The following is a 22,409-nucleotide window of genomic DNA, read 5'->3' on the forward strand; positions in this document are numbered from 1 at the left end:
GATAGTGGTAAAACTGGAAGAATCCAGATGTTTCACGTGACAGGGCTTCCTCAGTCCTCACTCCTCCTCCGTTGCATTATGTAAAACAAAACACCATAAATTCTGCCTTTGTGTTGCCAGAAGTTTGTGAATGATCCACTGCTATATGCTTGTAAGACTATTCATTATGGAGCTCCACAGCTTTGCAACTTTAAATGTTGCTCCATATTAATTATACAATTTGTAAAAATCTATTTATAAATGCAATCTCTATAAAAAAAAATGTAATTGTAAGTAAGTAAAATTTATTTTTATATTGCACTCAAAATACTCAAATAATTGCACTGAACTAGGCTGCGGCTTTAAAAAGCATAATTCAGTAGGACTGTTGCTCTGGTTCAGATTAGAGGCAGTGGCTCAGAGTGGAGGGTTGCTCTACTGGTGTTTGATGGGAACAGGCTGAACCCGAAGCACCGCAGAGATGGTGGAGGCCTAGGTCAGCCAGCCCAGTATGTTCTTTATCAGCTACACCAGCGACAGCATGGCAGATTGCAGCCATTCCTTCTCTGATTCATTGTCTGCTGGACAAATGTTAATTGTTTTCATCATTGGCAGCTATGAGAACGTTTGGACGTACCCAGTCTAACTCTTTGCCTCCCGCTTAATGTGTGTCTCTGCCCTTATGGTAGTCCCACAATGCCTGCTTCCCTCCTCACTCCACCCCTAGCTCATCTCTCAACTGTCAGACGGAGTCTCTTTTTAATGTTTCCCGCGCAATGCCATCAAATAAAACACCTCTCTTTCATCTGATTCATTATCTTTTCATTTAAGTATATGGATTTATGACATCTACAAAATTATTAAAAGTGAAACTATATACTTTGCACAATATTACATACATAAAAACGTCAAATATTACAAATGGCTTTAAATTTCCCTTCTCATTTTTCTTTTTTTAGAATCGTCGTGCATGGAGAAACTTCTTTCTAAAGACTGGAAAGAGAAGATGGAGAGGCTCAACACAAGTGAACTGCTGGCAGAAGTAAAAGGTATGAATCGAAGTACCCTGTGAGTTCCTCATTCCTATCAGACTTACATAATATATGTGCTGTTTAATATCAGAAAAAGCCTTGTACTTTGAAATGAAACAAAGGCCTTTGGCTGCCCTCCTCATTCATTTCTCTCCTCCCTTATCTTTTGTTGGAATGCCCAACTCTGTCCAAAGTGCTTTTCTTCAAAATTCCAGCCCATTTAGCCTCAGTCGAAGGCTCTCTTTGCTTGTCAGCAGTTTATTGTTGTTGTCCCTTCAGACGGCCCTGAGCCTCGCTGCTCTGCTCTGGCACATGCGGTGCGTTCATGCTGCTCTGGTAATTGTTGAACCCAAAGTGTGCTTGATGTAAACAGACCACGGCTGAGCTGAAAGGGGAGAAGCGGCTTGGAGAGGAGAGGGTGCGGAGACGCGCAGAGTCGTCTCCTCGGTGAGCTTGCGTTTGAGTGGAATGCCTTGACGCTGACAGTGAACGCCCCGTGCAGCCTATCGAGAGCACAACAGCAAAGAGCAACTCAGCACTCCCCCAAAATCTCTGTTTATGACAGAGTGAAGGTGGGCTGAGGATGGGCAGGGCAGCTGCTCAGTCCTTAGCACTGACTGTTACAGCGAGCTGCTGTGTTTATACAGCACAGGGAAGCACAATACCAGCTGGCTGCTGACACTAGGCTGCCAGTGACTCCCAGTAAATCCCTTCAACTAAGAACTTCTAGCGGCTTGCTTTAATTTCTTGGAAACCATTTAGATAATATTATATCAGTGCACTTCAACATTTTAATTAACATTTCATGGAAACAATTCACAAACAAGGGGGCCGTAGTTTACTTAGGTACAGGTTATATTGATAATTTGCTTAATTGTTTCTTCTCATAAAATATAAATGGGAAATATCAGAAGTGTTCAACTTTAGCGATTAATTTAAATTTCTCCACCTGCACGGAAAGGTTAAAAAAAGCAGATGAATGTTCTAATAAGTGTATTCATTAGCAATAACCTTAATGAAGTGATGGATAAATCGTTGCTTGCTAAACTCGGTTCATTGTACCTGTCCTAGTACACTGTGTGTCAGTGGAGATCAAAGTGCATGGGATAAAATGTTTAAAATGATTTAGCCTTTTGAAAGCTGGTCTGTTAAATTACAGGCAGGGCATTTTTTCTGTTTGATGAATGGGAAAAGGAAGGTTACTTGGTGGTCTGTAAACAGGTAGGGAGCCTGATAATAAACATTATGGCCTCTGTCTGTTGATGAGTTATGGAGACAGTCTTTACACCACAGTTACAAATATAAATGCTTCTCCTATCACAGAGGCAGCCTTAGATTTTTAATTAGCATGCCATTTCATATGACTGTAGACATTTCAAAGGGCTGCTTTGTGCTCACCCTTACAAATGTCTCTCTCTCTGCGTTTGATGTCTGCCTGATGTAAATACGGGCAATTAAAAAGAGGCCCAGGGTTGGAGATGCACAAGGTCCACCTAATTAAAACACAAACAAAGGTACCAAGCAGAAAACACCTTATGATTAAGATCTAAAGTGTTATGATGAATCAGAGGTCCCATTAATTGTTAGGTTAAAATCAGTACAAAAGGCAAACATATCTGTAGGTTATAAATGAATGAAAGGTTGTCGAGAAAAACGCTTTGCATGCAGATAAAGCCTACAGTACCTAGTAGCAGAGTGGCCTTGCATATTCTGTGCTGATCGCTTACTTATTCCTCCGCAAATTATACCAAGCGCCTTGTAGGCTCTCGTTTGACATTGTTCCATTGGAGCCTTGAAAGAGAAGCAATTGTTATTGCAGAGGCAAGTGGTGGAATCTGACTGGTGAGGAAATGATTTTGTCTTGTTCTTAGGAAAGAGATAAAAAAAAACAATAGGTGTGAGAGAATTTGACCTGAGGCTTTGCCCATGAAAATAAAGACATTCTTTTGCAGCAGTTGTGTTCAAACATGCCCCGAATACTTTATCCTTTTGAGCCGAACACGCATGTACAGTCAACAAACAAAACAACTGCATCAACAACATCAGAGATTTTTCTTTTCAAGGTCTGCAAACCCAACCAACCATTTTCCCCTTACAGATGACAGATGTATAATTACAGCCTATTGTAATGCGAGTGTTTGTCTACATATTGTGCTGTTTTGAGGTAAAGGCATTTTTTCTCCTGTTTTAGTGTAAGTCGAAAGTGCCGTAATCCAGTGGAGGCAATGTGCTTAACCCAGACATACAGAGGGGTGTTATTAAGGGTTAATGATTTCAAATCTCCATCTGGCTTTTCTTGTACGCCGTCAGGGCTTAGCATCAGCACGGGGAGGCGAAAAGGAGAGCTTGTGAAGGAGCATTAGTGGCGGATTTCTTTTCACTAGTCAATTCCAGGGCTAACTGTTTGTTTTCATACCTGAGCTTAGCTGTCAATCTGCAGGAACGATGAAATCTCCTGAACAAAACCACAGAGCAAGAAAGGGAGGCTAGCTGGAAAGGCTCCAAACCACACAAAGTAACAGATAATAAGAGGCAAGGTGGAAAGAGTGCACAAGAAAGAAGTACACAGATAAAAAGATTTCAGCTGAGGAAACTTGGACAGTTGACATTTATAATTATATATCTCAGAGAGATCTGTTATATGATCACAAGTGACTGATAATAACCATTCATTATGCACATATATACATACACATATATGCTTATATGTCTTTTGGCTTTCTCTGTGCAGGGTCTTTGAGCTTCATACTCAGAGCTGTTTAAGTTTCCCTGCTGAGTGGTAGTTTACCGGCCCCCCGTTGGGGGCATGAAAAAAAAAAAAGAAAAGAAGAGAAAAAAGAAGAAGAAGAAGCACACACACAAACTGCTCAAGCATTTACTCAAACTGGAGGAAAATATGTAGTTACTAAATTGGAACACAAGCTGTATTCATTCTCCTGGAATCTGCTAAAAAAGAAAGAAAGAAAAAAGCTTAACGCTGTACACTAGCGTTGAAATGGCAGCTCGAATTCTGAAGCAGAAAAATCAGGGCTCTTGCACTGTCACAATCAATTTGAGAATGGTGTCTACATGACAGTGGTCGGGTGCAAACATACAGTCCTGTGGCAGGCAGATAAGTGGAAGCTCTTTAGGAGGAGAACAGAGGGCAGGGCAGGAGGCAGCTGAGACTGATTTGATGCTGGCCCTACCTGTGCTGGCTATACTCCTGCACAAGCAGAAAGGGGTCCACAGTGAGAGCACAGAGCCCAGATTGTTTAGTACTGTGGGTTTGTTGCAAAACATGTTTATGCACTTAAAAAAAAAAAATTCTTAATGACCTCTATAAAGTGCGGTTTTGATGCTACTGGACACAACTGCATATTTGTGCAACATTCTCCATCAAAAGTGAGCTTATGTAGCGTTAGAAAGGAGAAGGAAGACATTAATTTTGAGGGGATTTCAAAAGGTTTGTGTATTTTATATAATATGTCTATTACACCCAACATACAAACCATTCACACAAATAGCACAAAACGTTATCTGTCCAGTTGCTCCAGTCAAAAATGCCTCAGTTAGCATTTTCTCCACAACACTTCAGTCAACTGTTTGCCCTGTGCACTCAGGTGAAATATGAGCCACAGTAAATCATTATTCCTGAGGCCACATTTGCCAGATGAATGCATGTGAGTGTTGGACTGTGTGTTTTTCTCCTCTAATGAATTGAGGAATTTAGCTTGTGGCAGTGGAAGGTAAAAAAGGAAGCGCTGTGCTCATGTGTGTAGTGTATGTTTGTATATACAGGTACAAAAATCTCTGTGTTTTCAATTACATATTTTCCAGTGGTTTGTTCAAGTTGAGTCATTTAACAGTATATCGTTTTATTAATCTTCCTTTCAGACGGAGAGAATGTAAACCATTGAGAGAGCTGACAAAAACATATCTATGTCATTTTTAAAGGAGCCTCCCCTAAAATATTCATTAGTTTTCCCTGGGCAAAGCAAATTGGATTTTCACAAGCATGTAAAGCCGAACGGCTAAGTTATATGAGGATGTAAGAGAATGCGAATATACCCTTCAGATTTTAAAAGATGCGTATAACAACCAAATTTAAGGAAGGCATAAAAATGGCCAAGACAGGTTTTTGAAATTGTGTTCAAAGTAAAAAAAAGTCTCCATAAGAAAGCGTTATTTTTAGCTTAATTGCATTTATAGGTAATGCTATCCAGTGTATCAAGTCACTTTCCAGGATTATTTTTGATTCAATTTTTTTTTATTTTTATGAAAAGAACATCGGTAATTGCACAGGTGTTATTTTGTACTTGTGATTTGACATTTAAGTATAAAATCAGGCTGGAGTTGGGGACTATCTCAAATCTTCCTTTTATCCTTCTTTGCATGTGCACCAAGCAAGCACTATGGCCATTTATATCCTATTTTATCCATTTTGATCTAGTCCATCACCAGTACACTGTTCTGTTTTTGAAAATGTAATGTAACAAATGTGTAAAAGTAGCAGTAAAACACTAAAATGTCATTCTAGCTTGAAATGTGATGACTTTTGATGAAAACTTTAAACGTTTTAAATTGCTGTACTGTTGTACAGGTGCTACAAATTTGTGCACACTGGGGCTGTTCTGGATCAAATTTGACTGAAACAGTGAAAAAGTAAAATGGCACAGGAGTGATCGTATGTGGTGCACATAAGGAACAGAGCGCACACAAAAGTCAGAGGGTGTTTTTTTTTACACAGAGGTGCACACACTGCTGCGCCTGCAAGGTAACAAAATAATCTCAAAATAAATGAAATGGAACGCATGTGTTCTAAACTAACTGAGAAAGACAGAAATCAACAGATGGATTGATTAAAAAGGCTCTTGAGCTGCCATTTCAGTGAAATGTGCAACCCCCCCACCCCCAACACACAGGGCTTTCTACCTCTGTTTTAAATGCATATGCTAAGTTCCAATAAGCAGTATTTAAGTGTTAATGAATGCTGAATTAATTATACTAATTATACATTGGATTATTGATTATAAATTGTAGTTATGGGGATTTTGTTTAAAGCTTTAGCAATGTGAACAGTGTTTAATGGCAGTAATGGTTATACATGTGCAATAAAACTTCCATTTCCAGTTTGACATTTTCACTTTCATAAAATATATTTAAAAAATCCACTTTCCATGCTCTCTGAAGGCATCAATTGTCTATATATATCAATATCATTTATGCATTCTAAATAGATGTGTAGTTCAGAACTGTTGGCTCGCCCATGCTGCAATGGCACGAATAGCATGGCAGTGCAATGGCATTGGTAAATTCTAAAATAAACATTTATGATCCCTGGTTAGATCTGCCGACTAGATTCGTATTAAAAGCCTAAGAACGAAGCAGGTGCTCTGACCTGTTATAGACTTTGTGAATATGTGTTCTGGGCTCATCTGTCTTTGCTTCCTGTTATCCCTGCTGTTTCAGTCTATCACTTGTGATCTGATAAAACCCAGACAAAACACAGGTATTGTTGATACACTTATCCATCAAAGACAGCAGACTGAAAGTCTTTCGAAAGATCTCATTTTGCGCAGTTCAAGGAAACAAGTAGATTCTGCTTTAATTATCAGTTGTATAGGTAAGACGGATGAATAAACGCTCTGTGAAAAGAATGAGATAACATCTAACTCCTAATTCCCTTCCAAGGATTTGCTGACAGTAAGTCATTGCCTTGATCACTGTTTCATATGCTTTAAGTGTTATGTATTAGAAAGACCTTGAAAATTGTGCATTCTTTTTATATTTTAAGGTCACGGGGGTCAGACTTATCATTATAAAGGCCATAAGAGATGAAATGAAGGCTCGGAGACAATCTTTGTTTTTACGTAATGATCTTTGCTACATGCTGCCTTATACAACATCTTGGTGCCAGGATCTGTGTTTGCTGCACAGTCTTATAGATTCAAAGAACGATGCATTCAGTTACTCAAAGAACACAAATAAAGTTGCTGTGTTGAAATTTTTTTTTCCAGGGAGAATTTAAGGGTCACCGGCATTTCCCGCGGATTAATATGCTCAGGTCGAGCCTCTATCTTGGCTTTGATGAAGTACCTTGTCCAGTGTCATGGATAGACAGTTAAGTGCTGGAGCTTTTACATTAGCATAATTATACTGAAGAGTGAAGCTTCCTCTATCATCAAAATGTTAGCCTCGATCACTGTTCACCATGAACAGCAGAACCTCAGTAGATGAAGAGTACTTTTATTAATAACCTCTCCATATGCCAATCAGAATATTTATGTTTAAAAGATGGTGCTGAGACACTTAAATTCTGATGCAGTCGCATCAACATTGAAATATCCTATATGCAAAAACATAGGTGGCACGTGCAAGATACTATAATACACTTATTATATCCAGACTACTGCAAGTTTTAGAGAACATTTGAGTTTTTCATTGTAAAGAAGCCTATATGTTCACCCTTATCATATAGGTAAGCTTAGGGGCTGAGGGGCATTTGTTGCCAGTGGATGACGTGCTTGTGAGTCATTGCTTATGCTTGTTAATGGGGTTTTATTGGCAAGATTAACGGCTTTTATATCATAGCGGAGGCAGCAAGCCAGGTAAAACAGCTGTTGCTCATATTGTCTTGGTTGTAGGACATGGAGACACATTAACACCATATTACTGGAAACACATACAGCCTTGTAGCACTGCTGAACAAGTGCACATACTATTTAAAAGCAAAGGGATACTATAAAACTAGTTCCCGTTACTCTGGCTTTTTTGCCAGTTTTCAGCCTAACACATTTTTTTTTATACAAAGGATAAAATGTTTCTGTTGTATTAAATAACACAAAAGAAAATTTGATTGGAAAAAAACATTGTTAGGTATTGGTAAAAGGGCTGTGGACGTCGGCTTTTTTCTATCTTAAAAATACTAAAGCACGCACCAATAGATGTCGTCTGCTGCTACTGAGTTAGCTCTTTCTGTTTTCCGCAGAAAGAATGGACAAAGGGTCGGATGACCACAGAGGTCACACACGTGCATTTACTCAGAGACATGTACCTTTTATTGATTGGAGGCACGTGCAACACACATCTGTGCACGCTCGCGTCTACATTCACACACTTTACGAGAGCGCAGAGTGAGAGAGCGTCTCAGCATGCAAGGCATTCAAGCTATGTGCGGTCTGTGTGCGGATACAGCTTGGTACAATCGTACCATTTAGACAAGGCCCAATTTACTTAGGATGGGCTTGCAGCATATGGAAGCATCCACAATAGCTGACTGATAGAGAGACAAAGAAATTCCAGTCTTCTGGTGCTAAAAAACTCAATTCAGATCTGGTCATAATGGCTCAGCTGTCTTAACCAAAGGAAGAGAAGAGAATAGGGTGCCTTGTGATTTTCCCCCTTTTTACCCTCACCCTCCTCGTTTTCTTCTTTCTTTTTTTTGTGCCTGAATCTTTTATCTGTGTTATTCACTCGGGACTCTTCAAAGTAACAAGCCTCCTTCTTTTTCCCCGGTACTGGACTTGGAACCCAAATTAGAGACTGCTTGATTAGAGCAGAGAGGAGGGAGCCAAGAGAGAAAGTGAGAGAGAGAGAGATGTGGGTATTGGACAAAACAAATCACACCCCTACAAAGTGCCTTTTATCCAAAGACCCCAAGGCTCAAATACCCCCGTCCTTCCCCAAGCAACCATGGCTCTGCTTGTTTTTCTCTTATGATTTATTTAGTCACCCGTTGATGTTTTCTGCCCTACTTTGTGACGTTTAAAGAAGGCAAGAATCTCAAAAGGTGCATGTGAATGGGCTGAAACTGGACGACGCAGCCTTACCGTCCCCTCCTTCTATGTGTCAATCTAAAAATTCTGAACTTGGCCGAAGTGTCCTAAAAAAAACAAAAAAACAAGAAAAGTGCCAGCACAGCTTGACCGCTTACTCCTGGGATCCTCTTCCTCCTTTGGACTGGTATTGTCCTACTGAGGCTCACTTGTTCACCAGGAGGATGTCACAACACGTTAGGTCCAGACCGACTGCTGGGGTTTATGTAGCGCCAAGGCATCTCTGGGCTGTCTGTCTGCCATCGGAAGCGCAATGTGAGGAGACATGTTAACAGGCAGACCCCAGTCCTACCGCTGTTAAAAGCCATGCAATATGCAGGAAACGGCCTCTTTTGTCAGCAGCCTGGTCAGACACAGACCACGACTCTCCTCTTCTGTACCATCCAATAAAAGTTTTATCTGCATTTTAAAGCTGATCCATAATTCAAAGCAGGAAGAAAGGGATTTTAACACTAACCAGCCAACAAAAAACACATGTGTCTCATTTTATGTTTGGCTTTCTTCCACTGCGCTCATCTTTAGTAGATATTTAAGCGCCAAAGCTGTGTTTGTCTGCAGCACTGACAGCTAATCTGAAAATGTCTTCAGCTGCTGTAGAATTTTAGCACTGAGATCGATAATTATGACTGAAATCAGAAGAGAGAGATGGCCTAAATCGTGGTGCAAGGGAAGGTCTGGGCTTCCCACAGTTGAGCTCAACATCAAAACAATGAGCCCTCTGTTAGTATTCTTGTGGTGTCTGGGCAGGAGTGAACACCCCACAGTCAGACTGGCCCATCAGGTCCTTCATTGGACACTTAGCACAAGTTCTGCTGCATATTCACGCTCACAAGACAAAACATAAACATTCTGCAGAATCTTTGTAATTTTCACAATTTTTAAACTCCTAAACTAGCGCGACATGTGTACTTAGGCAGGCTGTGAGGGCGTCATTGAGTCCAGATGTTTTGTTTTGTTTTTCCAGCTGACACTCATCTATGACCCGATGGCCCCAAATCAAAATTATCATCTAGATGATGATTTTCCTGTTCTTCTTTTCTGTCTTGTTACCCCCGTCTCTCTTTCTTTACGGCTCTCCCTCCTTCCCGCGACAGTATTGATAGTGATTTATTGTGACAATGACCGATGTATTTTGCTCCTGAGCAGCTCCTTCATGGAGACAGCCAAAGGTTAATAAAATTGGTGCTGATTGTATCAATTTTATAGATAAGCCATTCACAACAAGTGTAGTTGGGTGAATAAGAAGTCAATTGAGGCCTTGGAAACTGCACACAGGCCCAATGAATAGCTGCTTTTAGGTGCTTTTTTTTTCGTTAGGAGGATAAATGGAGAATTGCAGCTCTCTTCCATTGCAGCAGGCAGCAGAGGCAGAGCGAGGCGAACTGAGGTTCAGACAAGCCTGCCAGTAAATTGCCCTGAATGGGTTCTGGAGGTTGACAGGCCCTATTAAGACAAACAGCTTTCCTCATCGGAGAGATAAAATAAATCAGGTGTTTAGTCAAATTAAAATAGTTTGAGTGGAGAGGGCCCCTGGGAGCTCTCGGGAGAAACTCAAGACAGATGTGGTCAGAGACGAGAGGAAGACACCCAGGAAAGAATTCAGCTCCTGCTGGCTTCAGGCCAGACTTCACCGCACTGTTATCTGGACCTCTTGTGCTTTTTTCCCCCCTTTCTCTCTCTTTCTCCCTCTAACTGTCTCTTTCTCTTTCTGTCAGTTTTCCTGTCAGTTTTTTGTGCGTAGCACCATACCAGCTGTCACACAGGAGTGCAGTGGGAGGAGAGTGAGTTACTGTCTAGCCTCTCACTGGCAATTATGTTGGCTGTGTAAGTCAATGGTAGGATCACTTAGCATTGATTAGGCGGAGAGAGAGCAGTGCAGCGGAGCCCCTCTCTCTATCACACACAGTGCAGACATGTAACTGCAGAGAGAGAAATGCAAGCCCGCTGCTCTGTCGTTGCTTTGGTTTTTCAAATATGCATTAAAGAGAGGGAATGTGATGATGATACAAAGTGCGTGTGGTTATAGTGTATTTTGAGCATGCATTTTGTTTGTGTACGTACCGCTTTGAGTCTTTTTTTCAGCAGGTTTCCACATTAAATTCAGCCGAAATCTGCAGGCATTTCCTCCTCTAATATTTGGTGTGTATAAAAGTTCTGTTTAGAGGCCAGTGCAAAGAGTGACTCTTAACACTTTCTTTATAATCACCCATGGACGTCTGAAATAAGCTGCGACTTCAGTTTGACAGCTCCCTGCAGCTCTTTGTCTGTGTGCTCGGAACAATTCCTTCACTTTCTTGCTGTGAAAGCCGTGAACACCAGCTACAGAAAAACAGACAACTCCAGGCTGTGTGTGACCTTAACACTTTCTAGTGAATTCACTGCAGTTGGTTGCTGCCTGTGTGGTTTTCTTTGTGCTAAATATTGTGTACAGCACAATAGCACAATGTGATGATCGGTCACTGTTCTATATTTAGCATTATATAATGACCGATGGCTTCTGCTGTGATTCCTCCAAAAGCCTACACCCTGGTTATTTAGTCATGGCCACAATAAAAACTTTTGAGTACTTCTTTTTCCAGGTATGCACCAACACATACTTGTGGTCATGTTTTTGTTTTTTTTCCCCACCTTGCATTTATCCTTTCCTACTCACAGACATTGCGCACTCTTTCTCACTCTCCTTCTTCTCAATAGGTACTCCTGAGAGCCTGGCCGAAAAGGAACACCAGCTCTCCACGATGATCACTCAGCTGATCAGCTTGCGAGAGCAGCTCCTGGCTGCTCACGATGAACAGAAGAAGCTGGCTGCCTCACAGATGGAGAAACAGAGGCAGCAAATGGAGTTAGCTCGTCAGCAGCAGGAGCAGGTAACCGCTCGCTGTTTTCTTTTCTCACATGCACCAAAACACCTAGCTAATAGCCCACGCTATTTATTTATTTTACCTTTTCCTAAACTAGGCTCTTTTCTTACTATTTGAAGCACACAGAACATTCCCCTCCCTCCTTTTACCTTTTTTTTTATTTAATTTCCTCTTTCACCTAATAATAAACCTCTTTAAACACAAGTCTTTGTGCTTAGCTCTCTATTTCATATTACATTTCATGCCTGAAATGCGCCAATAAAACCTTGCTACTTGGTTGGAATTTGGAATAATATTAGATTTGAAAGACGTTATAGTCTATATTGCCTGAGATATTTCGGTCATGCTCTCTCGCCCACAGTTATGCTGTGTGGTAGGAAAAATGTTATTATGACTTGTACTAACAAATGCGAGGGAATGTGTGAATTAAACGTTATATTAAATATGGAAGTCCTCTATATCTTATAAATCGACTCCTATTAGAACAAGCCTGGCATTAGATTTGCAGCACAAATCAGGCCAATGAGCCATATTGTACAAATCAGCAAATTAGCACAGGCCATGAAGTGTGTTAATGTCTGGGAAGAAATAAGGACACAAACTATCCACACGGGCGACACTTTTATTATCACCCGCCACCCTAATGGCTATGAGTCAATTATCAGCAAGGAGTTCACTCAGAGTTTTCTCAGCACACTCTCAGACCTTCCTGTGGTAAATGAAGAGATAGACCATACACCTTGGAGTGATGCATTTGGTCATAGTACACTAATAATACATTAACAGTATTGATTTCTTTTTCAATCAATAGTGTTCATTTGCAAACTACGCTCAGCTCTGTAGGCTTTGTAGACACTGCAGAACAAACGACCAGTGATATAAGATGTTTTATTATTTGATCTTATGTTAATGCGGGCTGATATTAATAAAAATGGAAGAGAGATAGCGAGAGATGGTTGAGAGAGGGAGAGTAAGAGAGCCCGCTGAGATCTGGGATGTCATCAAGCCATCAAGATACAACGCAGTAATTAACTGTTGACACTCGTGAGGAAGCCAGCACAAATTAATCTTGACACATTTGCAGACGGCCGATATCTTACAGTGAACACTTTGTAATTATATTTAAAAATGAAAATTAAATGACACTTAAAACTAGGTTGTCATGCTCAATGAAGTGAGCATGTAAAAGGAGGGAGCGCTAGGGATGAGAAACACTGCGGTGTGGCTGCTCGTCACTCAGGGGCAGCGGGGACCCCTGTCACCCTTCCTGGGCTTGCCACCTCCGTCGTAACCGCGTTCGTCTGTGTCCTTTAAATCATTTATTCTCTTTCTCCGCAAATTTCAACTCTGCAGTTCAGCAGTCCATTTTATATTCATTTAGAACATTTAATGGTTTGTTATTGACCGACTGCAGCGGTTTAGATAAAAGAATACACTTTTATTCACAATAAAAATTGCTTTTTTAAGTTCCACCTCCAATCCAGCCCTGCATCGTCCGTCTCGGCACATATTTAGTGTTAGGTTCATTTACTAATCAATCTACATTTTTTAATCCCCCGTGTTTTTTTTCCACTTCATTTACCAACCAGATTGCAAGACAACAGCAGCAGCTTCTGCAGCAACAGCACAAAATCAACCTCCTCCAGCAGCAGATCCAGGTCAGTCAAAGCATTTCTGTTGGCCCTCTACCACTCAGCAGCTTACACCTCCTACTTTTTTTCTACAATGATTACTACTCCACTTCTGCCTCTTCAGTCTAATTAGAGCACCAGGGTTGTCACCATGATCCAGATGTCTGGATTTAATTGCACAGATCAATAAAATTAGGCATTAAAGTAAATATCATGGCTAACTTAAGTTCGCCACTCCTTTACTTCTTATTCCTTTATCTCTGATTTTTTTTGTGTGTGTGTGTCACGCTAACATTCGTCACTTTCATCAAATGTTAATTGGCCGTTGGTAATCGGGAGGACTTTAAAATATGTAGGCGAATAATTAGCACATCTTAATGAACAAAAAAAAAAAATGGGGGAAAAGTAACAACAGCTAATGAGTTGTGTTGATGGAGAAGTGCATGGAGGTGGGGGACATGAAAGAGGCTGGTAAATGCCTCTGAAATGAGTAGATCCCAGAAGGGCAATATGGCACGCTTTCACACAGCACGCGACCTGCTGAAACCTACATTGTCACCATGACGTGTGCCTGCGACACGTTCTTCCTTATGCCGCCTCGTGAACTTTTATGTTTTGTTCTACTTTTTCAGATGTGCATCATGCCAGATGTTATCTTGCCCACCGTGTGTATGTTTGTGTGTGCTCTGTCCAGTACAGTACAAAGCACAAAGGCGCAGAGGAAGACCACCCACGCAGCATGTAGCTGAATATGGTCAGGGATATGTACTGGGTAATCCAGGGTTGCTCACTGAGTGGTCAAGGCTGCGAGCCTGGCTGCCTTTGTGAGGCTAACATTGTCCTGCTGGGTGTGTTTGGTGTCAGGCACATCCTTCTCCATTTACCTCCTCCTTCTCTGCTTGTTCTCAAAACTCTCTGCATCAAAACTTTAAATATTCACCTGCAGCAAACTCCTGCAGCATCAACATGTATGCATTCAGATATTTTTTTGATAAAGAGTATCTTCTCCTTGTATACTGGGACATACCACATATAATACAGCTTATTCTTATGATCCAAAGAGCAAAGAAAACTTCTGTTCTCAAAGAGCAGTTAGTATAACAAGCAGATTTATGGCCAGGGCATCAAAATGCCTCTTTCAATGGCTCTTTACAAGAGAAAGACTGCACTCTCAGCTTACTCTGGAGTAGCCACTAGCCTGGACCTTTCGCTTCAACAGTGGACAGTCTATTGGAAAAACAATTCTATACTACATTCCACTACAGACAAGCACATAGCATGACACTCTGTGTAGAAAACCCTCGAAAATGAAGTACCTTATACACTGCTGAGGGGCTAGTAATACTCATATGATAGAGAGCTCTTTACTTATGCACATTGAGCATAAGGGCACAGCCCTAAAGGATCTCCCTTTTCGAGGCCCTTGCTTTCATCACAGAGTTATAGGCAAATGTTACCTGAAAATTCCCCTTGATGGATACTTTTCAGAGAGGGTGAGGTTTCAAGTGTTTATGGGAAAGTGCTTCTAAATATCCATTTCAAACACTTGAACAGAGATACAAGTAAAGCTCTTTCTTGTAGAGCCCAGTTAGCCAGTTTTCCCCTGACAAAATGTGATCTCTCCTGATTAAAAAAAAAAGCCACATCCACAATTAAATAAAAGAATCTCATGGTCAGACCATCTGTTCTACTGCCCATCAGCCTCTCCTGGCTGCACTGGGCGCGCATAACTCAAAAACAAGTCGCTCCCAAGACTTTAATAAGTTTCACCGCGTGCAACATTGTTTATCCGACAGCAAGTTATTTAGAGAAGAATATGTTCTCTGTCCTTAACCTATGGCCACTCCTCTCAAGTTGGAGTATCAGCGAGAGTAGATAAAAGAGAGTCAGGGGCAAGTTAGTGCAACGGTTTCTGCCACTCTGTTTTCATTAGTGCTGCCTCTTAAAAATGCCCTGGTCATTTTAATATACAACAGCTTTGACTTAATTATTTCTGTAAACAAGCTTCCATCCTGTACTTTGCACAGGCCTTTAGCAAAGTGGTAAGCAGTGCTGAGGGATTGAGTTACTCTGCTGTTAGCATGGAGAGCATTAAACTTTATTGGAGACCCTCCTGCCATCAAAGTCCTTCTGTTTTGGCTCGAAGGAAAATGAAGAGAAAGCTTCTTGCTCAGGTCTTGTACTGATGATGTGACATTTGACACCGTAAAGGGTCCACACAATAAAACCGAGGGGACCGCAACTGGAGACTGTTTTTGTTACACGTGTGCTGTCAAGGACTCTTTTTTTTTTGAATGTAAATTTAAGTTGAATCAGAAGTAGGTAGTTATAAAGGTTTAGTAAGCGAGGTTTGGTGCAAGGCAGCAAGTAGTTCAATCGAGTTCTCCTTTTGAATAGCCATCTCTCGTTTTATCCTTTCTCATCATTCCAACAAGAGACGAAAAGAGATTTAGTCTTTGTCCCTCGGGATTACAATGTCACTTGTTTTAAGATAGCAGATGTTTTGATTGAAGCGTTAGAGGCTTATCAAAAGTTAAAGCTCAAGGCTTTGTGTGTTTTTCCCTCAGCTTCTTTGTATTTTTCAGTTCATCCTCCTCGTTGAAATCGTCTTGGCACTAATTCAATCCTAGGATTAGATTAACTCTTGAGTTGATTTAAGTTGAAAATCTGAAACCTCACCATTGTAAGACTCATGTGACACTTAAACATATATATATATATATATTAGCCATGAGTTGGTTTGTCCCGTAATGTATCTATCTGTCCATTTACTTGAAGAGATAATAACAATAATGCTTTTGTCTAGCTCATCATCAATCAGGCATCCTGAGCATTTAACTCTGTTTCACTTTGTTTGTGGGAATGCATGAAAGGTAAAGACAGAGCATCATTTCAGGATATAAAATTTTAAAAAGTATGAGACGCGGAGCTTTAAGGCACTCAGGTGCTGTGCCATCCATAGCCAGACCATAAGAACAAATCCCTGCACCTCACTGGGTAATAACCCCAGTTCATGTTTTCCTCAAGGATGGGTCTGTTAAGATACAATCCCTGGTATGACTCTGCATGCAAGTAAATACACATATACATCCACAAAGGTGATAGTGTACAGTACACAGGCACACAGGGACCCACGCACTGATACACACATCAATGGAATAAATACTGGCAGAAAGGTCAGGGTGAACTTTATCTTCACAAACAGGCTGGAGAAAGCCGAGCTCCCCACATGAAACAGAGGGACACTTTTAATTCATAACATTTAATTTAATTTCCTTTTTTTTAATCCATGAAAAGCATCACAATATCATGACACTGTCATTTGTCATTGGCTGTGGCATTGATGTGCCAACTCTGAGGACACTGTGAGACCCAAGATCGGCAAAATAACAGTTTCAGTGTTGGCTGACAAAAGTTCTTTTTTGCCCACATTTATTTCTCACTCCATGAATGATCTGTTCGTCAGCCAAGTTATTCAGTTTATCTCCCTTTGACCTATTCTTCTCTCCCTACATACGACCTAGCTATAAACTCTGACCTCGCTGTAAGTAAGCGCACATTTTTGGTCCATTTAACCTCGTGTCCACAAAGACGGCTTGCATGTCTCTTATACTGAAAATGAAAACCAGAGATTAAAAGAGAAAAGGCCAGTGTATTAGTGTCCACTGCACACTTCAAAGTCTTAGTGGCTTCCTCACATGTGTCTTTAATGGTGTCAAGAAACAGTGGGGGACACTACTAAAGGTTTCAAGATTAAAGAAGAAATTCAATAACACCAGCATTTATCCGCCAAGAATTTTATAAGGTGGACAATATAGAGATAGATTTTTGAAGATGAGACGGTGCATAACAGACTTGCAGGCAAACATGCAGTTTGTTAGAAAAAGGCTCTACATTAATTCTTCATAGAGTTCATATTTTAGCCAATGGCAGGGTTATTACTAACAGATCTTTCCCAATCTTTTTGTCAGTGTATCACATACTGTGTAAAAGTATTGTTTTTGTTATTTTACAGGAAAAGGTTTCAAAATAGGTTTAAATAATGTTTTGAAAGAGTGCAGCTTCAGTTTTTTGACCCCTTTTCTTTCTAATAAAACAGAGGTGTTTAATGTCAGTCGACATAGTGTTACAATTGAAAAAAAAAAAACTTTACAGTGATGTGTTTTATTCAGATGGACACAGAACTCCCATATTTCTCATAGAAATCAGAAAAGTCACAGGGGGATGTCTGTAGCTGTCCCTCTGTACTCAGTAGCTGAGGAGTCTGCACTCACATAATTATCTCTTTGTTTTAGTTTGCACCTACAGATATTGACTCTGATAATCTAACTTTAAACAAACATTAAGCTTTATATTTAAAATAAAAATGCAGTGTTTGTTTGTTTCAGGGGCTTTATTGCACATCTTCTGGAAATATCCACAATAGCTTAACGAATAAACTTTTCCTTAAGTGTCCGGTGCGGTTGCGGTTTGGCAGATGACTGACATCAAGCCTGACCCGCGGCTGTCATCAAGTCATTCTTTCAATTTCAAACGTTTTCAATCAAATCCAGCCTTTTCTTCTGGTTTAGCTCACTTGTAGATTTCTGCATTCTTGTTGTGATGCCCTTCCACTGTGATTCAGATGCAGCGTTTGATGGTTGGGGTCAGGGTCACGGTCCAGTTACAACACAAATCATCAAGCCAGTGCAAGGTCTTTGGCAGTATTTGGTAGTTTCCCACACGTAATTGGCCTGCATTCAGTATTCCAGTCTCGACAAACCCCGCACGGATGAAGAATTAAACCTTTGTTTAGTGCTGCGCAAACAGTTATCTCACCAGATCTCGCACCAGATTTGATCAAATCATATTGGTCTCTGTAATAAATAGTCTTTTAGTACTTCTGTTTGGTCTACCTTTTTATCATAATGAAATGGAATATGCATCCGATCCTTTGCAATAATTTAATGCTGATTTCGTACGGCTACCAATTTAGAGGAACAAAAACCCAAAACTACAGTATAATGGTAAATATTTAAAATCAATCAGATGAGTTTAAATAAACACAGGGCCGTATGGTAATTGCTCGAAGATAATAGTGCTAATTTGTGTATTCTCTGATGCTTTTGTTGTCTCCCCGGCACAAATGATTTTCTCAGTGTGAGACTCTTATTAATGCACTGGCTGGGAAAAAAAGGAAGCACAAAAATAGACATTGTTAAAGAGAATGTGTAAGTCCCCCAATTAGCACAGCTAGACTGGAAGTGTTAGCATGATAATAAGAGAATAATAGAGCAGGGGAATGGTAATGTGTGTGTGTTTAAGTGTGGAAGTTTGCGCTGCTGTGTGTGCACTCGTGTCTGCGTAGACTCTGTTCTCTCCCTTGTATTGAAGAGCTCTATGTTAGCCTGCTAGTAGGATTATGTGGGGGCATTAACAGCCTAGTCAGACAGGCTTGGCTCTCACCCAGGGAGGCTCAGTCCAGCATGTTCATCCTCCATTTAAGGAGACTGTTAGCTGATGAAGATGTGCACATGCAAGGCTGAAGATAAAAGAAAGCGGTGACCCGACTCATTAGCCCCTGTGATTTAATATATTGACACTTGGATACAAATAATTCCATTTAGTGGACTCTATCGGCGAGGTAGGACGGATCAATTTAATTAGTTATGAAATGTGACTCCTTGTCAGGGAGCAGAGGAAATGCTGACGTTAAACAAAGTCACGTGCAATTTAAACAATAAAGCCATCACGGCCCTGTTAAAACTTAATGATGCACAAAAAGGTGCAGCAGTGGCATTGATGGTTCGCAAATGAAGCTGAGTGGCTGGGCAGTTAATATGTAATGCATTTGTCTGTTGCTTTAGAATTTTATACATAGCTGCCTACAATGCTTTAGAAGGTGTGGGGTTTTCCCAGTCTCCTGTTTATCAGTTTAGTGTGAGTAATAGTAAACATGCTTACTCGACTGTATCGATTTAAAAAGATAAAGAAGGTGGAATTAAAGTAAAGGAAGGATGGAAGGATCGGTACTAGGTAGCTTTCAGTTGTAACTTATACTACTTGGCCTGCATCTTTGCCAATGAGGTAAAAGTAAAACAAAGACAGATTAGTTACTGCTCTTTTGTGAAACTGTAAATTGCACAAAGGAGCCATGCATTTGAGTAACTGGCCTTTTGTATTCAGACACCTCAGCAGCTTAAGCAGCGATAATTTAAGAGGCTCCATATCAGAGGTGCTACCTGAAAGGCTGTCACGTGCGAACTCACACCTGAGGGTCTACTTAAAATTAGTCACCTGAGGGGTTTCCAAAGCAGCCGTGGGACGGGTTCATTTATAACACAAACTTCTCTCTCTCCAAAGTGACAAGAATAATTGACACAACACAGAAGATTGTCTGGCATACAGGTATGTGAATTTGCCTTTAAAATGAATCAGGGTGTTAAATAATCCAGATAGCTGAACATCTCCTCTACACACACACAGATGATGAATGGAGCGCTTTTACGTTAGGTCCGAATATCACAATAAAGCACCTGTTCGGACCGCCAGAAATCTTCCCTGGATCGTGGAAAAGCAGCTACACTTAACAACCATTGTACTCCAGCCCCCGAGAGGAAAAATATCAGTTAAGGGAGAACACATCCTCCAGTGTGATGCGGACTTAGTTTCCTCTCCCCCACCGCACCGACTGTGTTTTCTCTGCTAATGTTGTGCAAACTGTTTTGTCTTTGCGCTGGCTTTGCGTGGCCGTCATCCTCAGCAGTGGGCACTCTCACAGGGAGAAGGAGCTGCATTAATAGACTCTACTGTGTACAGGCAGCCGGCAGGAAGAAAGGGGCGCGTGTTTTCCTAGGGCAGGGGTGGCAAAGCAAAGCATTCAGCCCATGGCTAATTCAAAAAAGGAGCTTTTTGTTTTTGGGGTGGAGGAGAGTCCAAGCATTCCCCAACCAAACACAATGAATGAGCTATTTTGTCCATATATTTTTTTTATATACATTTTATTTTTGTTTGTTTTTCTAGAATTGGATCAGCAAATTATGAATTTATTTTCTTAAATTATATCACTAGCTCTTTTTTCATTTAATCAAACAGTTTGTTTTAGACGCGTCATTGTACGTAAGCTCTCTTGTTTTATCTTTTACAAAAGTCGATGCTTTGTACTTTTCCATCATAGTTTGAGCACGTTTGAAAGTGTCAGCGCGCTCGTGTGTCTAATAACGTTGCCCCTTCTGACAGGCCTCCTTTCTTCTGAACAACAGAATGGGCTCTGTTGTGTTGTGTGGCCCCAGCAGCTGGGAGGTAAGAGGGAAGACAGAGCCTCAGTCTATGAAAGGAGGACAGGACAGAGGGGGAAACCCAGCCGTGGTGCGGACAATTCTATCGCGCAAATTAGATGTGTTTCGAACTCAGACAAGAGACTATTTCTCATTAACTTTATACCTCCGAAAGAGATGTTTCCCTTTTATTTTAAATACATTTTAAAGAATTTTAGTGCTTCATGGTGAAATTCCCCACTTCCCCTGCACTGTGCCCATGAAGCCAGCTGATATCCACTGGTCTTCAGACCCCAACTGAGGTAGTTCACTTGCTCCCTTTTCGGCACATTGTACAGCTGTCAGTATGACATATTTCTAATCACCTCTTTTTGGAGGATGTAATCCACTAAATTAAAGTACCATGTTTAAAAAAATTTAAACACTTGTTTAGAATTAAACACAGATAATGTACCAAAACAGAGAGATACAGCACAAACACTTCACACATAACCACTTAATTAAAAACCAGAATAAAATATCTTGAGGCTAGACCTTGACATCTTAATTCTATAACATTTTTTTATTCATGCATGGCATATATAATGGCATCATAATATGTTCTTTCTTTATCTCGTTTCTGTCTTCCTATTTTACCACTTTGCATCACACTCGGACTTTTATTTCCTTTTCAAAACATTTAATACTAAAGCTACACTGAATCTGAGTAGAGTGCACTGTGCAGAAATCCTGTAAATGCCAGGCACTGTATTTAAGCAAACAGTAGCCTGCAGTTTTATCCAGGATTCCAAGGATGTCAAGAGGAGCCATGATGAGGAGGAGGGCTAGAGTGGAGGGATTTGGGGTGGGATGTGTTAGGTGGGTCAGAGGGATGGACTACTCTGCTTTCAGCTCCCGTCGACTTAATATAGCCATATTGGAATGGCACTTTTCCAAGAAGGCTTGTTGTACTTTGTAAGGAATTAGTGGAACCATTGCTTATTCCCTCTGGATGGCCTGACCTCACTCAAGTGTCTGGATTTTTACTTAGTGTAACACACGCAGAAATGAAGGATGTGTGTCGTCACACTCGAGCTTAAGCAAACAGTGCACGCTTCATAGCCGGTGCTGCGCGTAAACAGTTCACAGAAAATAATGCAGCTTTTTTTATACTATGTCTGATTTTTGTGGAAAGGGGTGCTGTTAATGGTTTCAGAAGCAGGAAGGAAGTGAGGAGTCAAAGACAGACTCTTGAACAGGACAAAGGCCCTTTGTCGCTGACATGAAGCTCTCCAGGGTTTCCAGTGTTAATCTGGCCAAGCATGAATAATGTGGCAAAAGCAAAAGTCTGGAGCATCAAAGTCAGGTTCAAATCTATTGATCTATTTGTCCGATTACCATTAGTTACAGACAAATCCAAACATCATCAGATCTGTGCTTGATTGATGTGCATGTCTCCCACGTAATGTAACTATTCAGTGCGCAGCAGAAAGTGACCAGTAGTAATCGAGTAACATCTGATTGTATTCAGCAGAAGTGCTTCCACTGAGCGATTTTCCTCCTGGTTGTGCTCCGGTACACTGTACACCCAGCAGGCTCTGTTCATACACAGTGGCGGGTGTTAAACACATCCTGCTGTCTAGTGTCAGTTTACCGCGTGTGCTGCTGTTGGGATGTAGCCAGCTTACTCCCGATCACGTTCCCCTTAAATGAATCACAAAAGGTGATTTCTACTAGCGAGCGTTTGGTGTGGAAATCAGTGGGGAGAAAGGTGGAAACAAAGTGTGAACTATCAGTTCTTACACCAACAGCTTACGTCTATCCTCCTTGGGTGAAATTACAGAACCTCTCCAAG

The 22,409-nt window shown here is 40.8% G+C and overlaps 1 protein-coding gene across 12 annotated transcripts in view; it reads left to right on the forward strand.

Annotated features, from left to right (window-relative positions):
* Positions 1-22,409, forward strand: part of sox6 (SRY-box transcription factor 6) — a 129,107-nt gene that overhangs the window by 64,058 nt on the left and 42,640 nt on the right. For all 12 annotated transcript variants that reach the window (XR_002061999.2, XM_019358282.2, XM_025906124.1 and 9 more), the window contains 3 exons: positions 939-1,028; positions 11,522-11,694; positions 13,278-13,346. Coding sequence is in view for 11 of the 12 variants with exons in the window: in XM_019358282.2 (XP_019213827.1) it covers positions 939-1,028; positions 11,522-11,694; positions 13,278-13,346 (332 nt within the window). In the remaining variant the exon portion in view is untranslated. The remainder of the gene's footprint in view (positions 1-938; positions 1,029-11,521; positions 11,695-13,277; positions 13,347-22,409) is intronic.

The sequence above is a fragment of the Oreochromis niloticus genome, linkage group LG1 (genome assembly GCF_001858045.2).
Source record: "Oreochromis niloticus isolate F11D_XX linkage group LG1, O_niloticus_UMD_NMBU, whole genome shotgun sequence".
In the NCBI taxonomy this organism is placed as follows: Eukaryota; Metazoa; Chordata; class Actinopteri; order Cichliformes; family Cichlidae; genus Oreochromis; species Oreochromis niloticus.